This window comes from Botryllus schlosseri, chromosome 3 (genome assembly GCF_051294905.1).
Source record: "Botryllus schlosseri isolate E-star chromosome 3, Bs_hap1, whole genome shotgun sequence".
NCBI lineage: Eukaryota > Metazoa > Chordata > Ascidiacea > Stolidobranchia > Styelidae > Botryllus > Botryllus schlosseri.
This window is the reverse complement of record NC_137238.1, coordinates 25438428-25445150: the sequence shown is the minus strand read 5'-3', so window position 1 is coordinate 25445150 and position 6723 is coordinate 25438428. Positions and strand designations below refer to the sequence as shown.

At 42.1% G+C, this 6723-nt stretch overlaps 1 protein-coding gene across 1 annotated transcript; it reads left to right on the top strand.

Moving 5' to 3' along the window:
• The first annotated feature begins 791 nt into the window (after nucleotides 1–791).
• LOC145436191 (sterile alpha motif domain-containing protein 3-like) lies at nucleotides 792–3500 on the top strand. Its single transcript, XM_080313538.1, has 8 exons — nucleotides 792–986; nucleotides 1084–1318; nucleotides 1395–1494; nucleotides 1553–1726; nucleotides 1790–2005; nucleotides 2071–2227; nucleotides 2413–2492; nucleotides 3135–3500. The coding sequence occupies exons 1-8, from the start codon at nucleotides 815–817 to the stop codon at nucleotides 3402–3404; spliced, it is 1404 nt and encodes a 467-aa protein (XP_080169664.1). The 5' UTR covers nucleotides 792–814; the 3' UTR covers nucleotides 3405–3500.
• The last annotated feature ends 3223 nt before the right edge of the window (nucleotides 3501–6723 follow it).

Here is a 6723-nt window from a genome sequence, read left to right as displayed (position 1 = left end):
ATATAGTGTTTATTAGTCATGCTGCAATTACATTGCAATCAAAATCAGACCATGCCTAAATGCGTGCACCGCTTTTGATCTAAAGAAATACGTGCTTACGAAACGACACTTCGATGCACTCCTCTTCGATATGCTGTATCTTGTAATGAGTAGGGCTGGGCAAAATCGAATACCTGAGTGATTCGATTCGAGTATTCGAGTATCGCTCATTATGACGTCATAGCAGAATGTAATATGTCAAGTATCAAATGAGCACCTTTTATGCAACCACAGAAAATATAATGCCGGTTCAGGCGCGTAGCCAGCCGAAAAATATGGGAGGGGTTTGAAATGAAGAGGGCGGGGTTTCGATTTTTATAGCATCGATTCATTATGGTTAAGTAATGCGTAAATGACGATTATACAATCGCCTCGCGTTGACGAACTTACGCGTATGATAAGCTTGCCAACGTGTCCGGAAGTGCTGTTAGTTAGCGAGTCCCTGATCTCTCGCGAATGATTGAATACGCGAGCTTTCTCAACGCGTATTACGCGCATATCAACGCATATTACGAGCGAGCGATCAGGTGCTCGCTAGTTGACAGCACTTATGGACTCGTTGACAAGCTCATCATACGTGCAAGTTCGCTAACACGAGGAGATTGTATAATCTGCATTTACGCATGTACTTTACGCTCTGTTATCTCATTACAGATTGTTCAGGCGAGAAAAAAGGTGACCCGGGAGTTGGGGATTTGCCAGGGGAATTTGCACCATGTCTGCCTGCAATGCCATTAACCTCCTCAATTAACCTCCATATATCTTATAAGGCTCAATGTACTGTTATCTCATTACAGATTGTTCAGGCGAGAAAAAGGGTGATTCAGATGACTTGGGGGTTGGTGATTTGCTATGGGAAATCAGCGATAACCAGAACGAGGCATTTGATTCGTCAACAGATATCGGCATCGTCGTTTCTGCCCGTGATGATGGACATCATCGTTCTGGTCTGTATATATTTGACGGACCGGCATGGGAAACTTGCCAGGGCCGGTGTTTGAAAACCACTGATTTAGATTATTATTTGTTTGATTCCTTTTTAAGATGACATGAAGCCATCAAATGGTGCTACCAGATGCAGCACCCCGCTTATAAAACCTTACCGCAAAATTCCTGATGCGGGACTTGGATGGCCGACCAAAGCATATATATTTGCTTTGCCCAAAAACCTCGAGCAGGAGCTGGAACCCTATCAAGGGAAGAAAGTGACTTCTATTCCAGAAAAACTCAGACGCGATATTGTGTCTGCGCTTTTTTGGGACATGGTCAAATATACAAGGTATTACCAAAAAAGATTTTATGGAAATAAATTGTTTTCTACCACTATTAATATATATTATTTTATATTGAAACAGGTACCCGGAACCCGAACAATATAAAAACGCCTGTAAAACTTTGGTCAACATGTACCCGGTTTTGAAGGATAGACTAATATTTGGAAACGGATCTGAATATGTAAGTTGTTTTTCTATGGACGAGATTTATAATTTTTTCTCAATACGATGTGTTTCAGGGTTATTGGAAAAGTCGGATGATAACAAAATTCAAAGATTATCGTCGCAAACTTGAGAATGATGCCGAGGTTTTGGCTAATAAGCGCAAATTTGGTAGAAAGAGGGAGGCCGTCAGTAGAAATGATGACGAAGAGACTATTACTAGATGTAAAGCTCCGCGCATTAATATCAGTGTAAGTGTGAATATTATCAAAATTCATATTCGCTAAATATTTCAAAATTTGACTACTTTGCAGACGGATTTGAGTTCTTACGCAAACACTGAAGACGAGTATGCCGTGATTTCTCATCAAAAAACCATGAAAGAACAATTTCGTAAAAAGCATCATGATGTTACAGTAATGGAGAATAGGATGAGGATGACGTTTCAATTGCGACGAAACGATATCGATGGTGGTATGGAGACAAAGGAGGTGCTCGAAAAATATCCTATCTTGCAACACGCTACCTGGGTATGCGACATATAGCATCATAATCTCAGATCTGATGACACATCTGGTGACATAACTTTTTCCAGGTCCTTGCAGAATTCAAACTAATTTTCCACACTTCTGGATGTCAGGATGATCTCTGTAAAGTCGATCTAACAAAAAGAATTTCGGACAAAGCGTACAGCTCCGCTCAATATACAATCAGCTCGAAGAATGTCCCAGAAGTCATTCAAAAGTTATCCAGTATGTCATGCTATTACTCACAATATATAGCTGTTGGTTTTCAGGAACTGTGACCTCTTCAACAGCTGTACCAAGTTTAATTATTTTCCAAAATCCGTATGGTTTGATCCATATTGATTGGTCATCAAAACCAGATGTTCCCCGCAGTACCCGACTCCCGACTTAATTATTGTATTTTTTTACAGAATCTCAGAATCTAGATTGGATGGTAGCAGTACCCGCCGTTTTTAACGAAAAGTATGAGCACTTCCTATTGATTGATCAGGTACGAAGTTCATCAATGTTATTAGCATTTGAATGCATTATCAACTAACTCCTATGTAAATCACGCACCATTGATATTTTATTGCCACAACTAACATAATAATAAAATAATAATAAAATCTCATCTCATAAATGATACTTTGGTATTTTCCGAACGAGACCGATTTCATTCGACTTGGTGACAATGTTGTCGGATAATCATGCTTTCGAAAATGTGCTGCGTCCAGTAACCTACGTAGCTTTGTACTATATGTGTCGTATGCTGCGATACCGTCAACCAAGGTTTCAAGGCTCAACAGTGAAAATTAGTATCGAAAGTATAATTCTCGATGATAAATTAACTTCCAGTTGCGAGGAGCGTAAAATTTCAGTACTCGAAAAAATGGTCTTTTACTACTCGACTCGAATCATTAAAATTAATACTCGATTCAGATTCGAGTACTCGAATCATTGTGCCCAACCCTAGTAATCATACATCTTGCTTCTAAAAGGCAACTTGACTTGAATTCTGACTTGACTCTAGTCGAAATGACTCGTCACTCGAAGGTAGTGGCTTGATCCCAACACTGCTGATTACTAAAAGTCTGTGCCTGTGTGGTGTGCTGTGTAGATTTGTCCTAATTCTTTTTTGATATAATAACAGACACCCAAACACGGAAATGGATACCCGGTCATTTGTTTTGATACGACGAAGGAAGAGTGGACAGTCGGCTTTGAAGGCCAACGCGTGACACAAATACGCAGCTTTCATCAGGCATTGGCGGTGATGATATCAATTCATTGGGTCTTCAACATGAAATTTTCACCCAAGATTAAAAGATCTCTCACTTTCATGTCAATTTTTCTCGCTCGCGTGCCTAATTTGAAGGCCACTGGTGCTGTTCGCACCAAACTTCGCGAGATTAGTGACTAATTTGCAAATGAGTTGCCTGAAATGATGTCGATGTTTGGTAATTTATGTCAACATGCGAGGCATAATGAACACTTCAATAAACATCACAAAAACCGATATGGTATATAAGAGTGCAGCAGGAATAGGCGTTTGACAAAGATATGGGTTGGTATTGGTAACCGGAGATTGAGCGTTTGATGAAGATATTCGGGCAGGATATAGGTTGTTATGCCTTGGTTTGACTTTTGTAAAGCATATCCCAAGGTTGATATATCCGGATAGGTAAGGGTTATATCCGGACAGGGGTAGATAGACCAGTCTACCCTGTGGCGTGGTTGGACCAGTCTACCCTTTGGCGTGGTTAGACCAGTTTACCCTGTGGCGTAGGTAGACCAGTCCACCCTACCCTTCTGATCATGGGGTGGCATTTTGATCCACCTCTAGGGGTAGGCCCAGTTTTTACAGTGTAGGCCTCGCCGCTGTTATATTGATTGAGCCCAAAGCTATTTTGCAATCACTGTGTAAAGCTAATGCATCATGGGACGACCCTGTTTCCCAAGAGTTGTGGATGCGCTGGGAGAAATGGCGTTCGGATATCCATTTAATTGAGTCGGTCCACATAAGACGTTGTTATAAGCCCCTTGAATTTGGCAAAGTAGAGCACGTTGAGCTGCATCATTTTTCTGATGCTAGTAATTTCGCATATGGCCAGTGTTCCTATGTGCGTTTGGTAAATGATAAAGGGGATGTGTCCTGTTCCCTTGTGATGGGGAAAGCTCGTGTAGCCCCATTGAATAAGCAACTTTCTATTCCTAGATTGGAATTGAGCGCTGCTGTTGTGTCGTCGCGGATGAGTCGGTTTCTTCGCGACGAGTTGAAGTATGAGAATGTTGTTGAATATTTCTGGGTTGATTCCATGGTAGTTTTAGGCTACATCAAAAACGACGCAAAGCGATTTCATGCGTATGTCGCAACCATGACCATACTAATGGGGATTCATGGTACTACGTGCCTTCTGCAAAAAAACCCGAGTGATGATGCCAGTAGAGGTATCCCTGTGAGTGATTTTAATGCAAAATGTCGTTGGTTGTGTGGCCCTAGTTTCCTGCATGTCGTGGGTCCCTTTGCGGCCCCTGAGTCTACCTTTGAACCGTGCGAGTCAGAAAAAACAGTAATTGCTAATGAAATGAGAAAAGCAACTGCCTTTGTGAGTAACGTAGTACAGAATCCAACGCACCCTACGTTTGGCGTCATTGTTCCAGATAGCCTTGGGCATTTCTCGTGTTGGGATAAGTGTAAGAGATCTGTAGCGAAAGCCATGCGTTTTGTTGCTATATTGAAAAAATCGGATCCAGGAGATCTGTCTGTAAGTTTACTTCAAGATGCTGAATGTCTGCTGGTGCGCTCAGCTCAGCACGAATGTTTCGCAAAGGAAATCGAGACTTTGCACAGTGGGAAACCACTGCAGAAAAATAGCGCATTGTACCGCTTGAATCCATTTCTCGATTCTTGTGGTATGCTACGACTAGAAGGTCGCATTGAAAATTCTGATGAACCCTATGATGTGAAGCACCCAGTTTTGATACCCAAGAAGTCTTGCATTACTGATATGCTGGTGCGTCATTTTCATGAACGTAGTAACCACTCCGGCCGCTACATGACTTTGAATCTTATCCGGCAACACGGGTATTGGTTGATAAATGGATCGTCTCGGGTGACGCATGTAATTGGTTGTTGTGTTACATGTCGCAAGTTGCGACGGCCCCTTGAGAGCTAGAAAATGGCGCCTATGCCAGTAGATAGGTTTGATACTGAAGCGCCATTCACCTACGTTGCGTGCGATGTATTTGGTATATACTATGTGAAGGAGAAGCGATCTACTCTGAAGCGTTATTGTGTTGTGTTTACATGTTTGTCTTCTCGTGCTATCCATTTGAAATCGTTGAATGCTATGACCACTGATTCCTTCATCAATGCCCTACGCAGAATGTTGGCCCGTAGAGGTCCTATGAAGCAACTGAGATGTGACTGTGGCACAAATTTTGTCGGTGCTAGTAATGAGCTGAAAAAAGCTGCTTTGAAATTGAACCAAACTAAAGTGAAAAACTTCTTGTTGAATGAGCATTGCGATTTTATTGAATTCAACTTTGCCGTTCCCCATGCTAGTCACATGTCAGGAGCAGTCGAAAGACAAATCCGAACCGTGAAGGCGGCTCTTAATCCCTTGTTGCTGAAATTTGGTCATATCTTGTGTGATGAGTCTTACCGTACATTTCTTGCCGAAGTTGAGAATATTGTAAATTCAAGACCGTTGTGTGTGCAAAATTTGAATGACCCATCAGCTCCAATCCCATTGTCCCCTCAGCATATTCTCACATTGAAGTCCAAGGTTTTGTTGCCTCCACCAGGAGTATTTCAAAAATGTGATATATATTTGGTAAAAAGATGGCGCAGGGTCCAGTACCTCGCCAATGAGTTTTGGAGTAAATGGAAACGTGGGTATTTGAGCTCACTGCAAAATCGAAGTAAATGGAATGATGTCAAACGGGATTTCAAACCCGGCGATATTGTTTTAATTTCTGACCCTAATCAGCCCCGGAATTTTTGGAAACTTGGCCGAGTTGAGGTTGTCACGCCAAGTGGTGATGGGCACATTCGGAAAGCAACTGTGTTAGTTGCGACAACGGAGCTGGATGCAAAAAGTAGACGCACTGCTTCTTCCACTTATGTTGACCGCCCCATTCACAAGTTGGTGCTTTTGATATCAGACGATTCTTGATTGTCTGTTTTGCTGTGTGATACGTGTGAATCTCGTTATTTTTTGTTGTTGTTGTTATCGTTATTTGTTTTCGTCCATTTGAGACCATTTGGATCTCTCGTACTCTATGTGTTATCATTGTAGCCCGATACCCCGACGTGGAGCCACACTGTTTACGAAAATAGTTGTAAAGACATTTTGTGTTGCACAAAAATGTCCTTGAGGGGGAGTGTAAACGCCTGTCATACGCGAAAGCATAAGTAGGCCGCACGCAAACCAAAACCGTGACGGCACACACGGGCACAGGCAATCTGCGAGGCACGTGTTCTCAGAACCCGCATATTGAGGTCGGCGCGTTCGCGCTCCAGTCGTAAGATAGACAATTGGCTCCATTTCGCTTCATTTATTCTTTCTATTTCTTATTGAACCGCAGTATCATTTGAACCTGGTAAATCTACAAGTTTCTGACCACTAATTACTACTATTTGGCTGTTCTGTGCTAGTAAAGAAAGCTCCTTGGATCTGCGTGTGTGATCAGGATTGCAAGAGTATACTCAGAGCGGTCATTAGTCAGTGACATAG

Bases quoted from the DNA above. Each gene is read 5' to 3' on its own strand.
- LOC145436191 (XM_080313538.1), top strand. From the start codon at position 815: ATGTACTGTTATCTCATTACAGATTGTTCAGGCGAGAAAAAGGGTGAT. The intron at 2,228-2,412 runs GTATGTCATGCT...ATTTTTTTACAG, and splicing joins AGTCATTCAAAAGTTATCCA to AATCTCAGAATCTAGATTGG. The intron at 2,493-3,134 runs GTACGAAGTTCA...ATATAATAACAG, and splicing joins ACTTCCTATTGATTGATCAG to ACACCCAAACACGGAAATGG.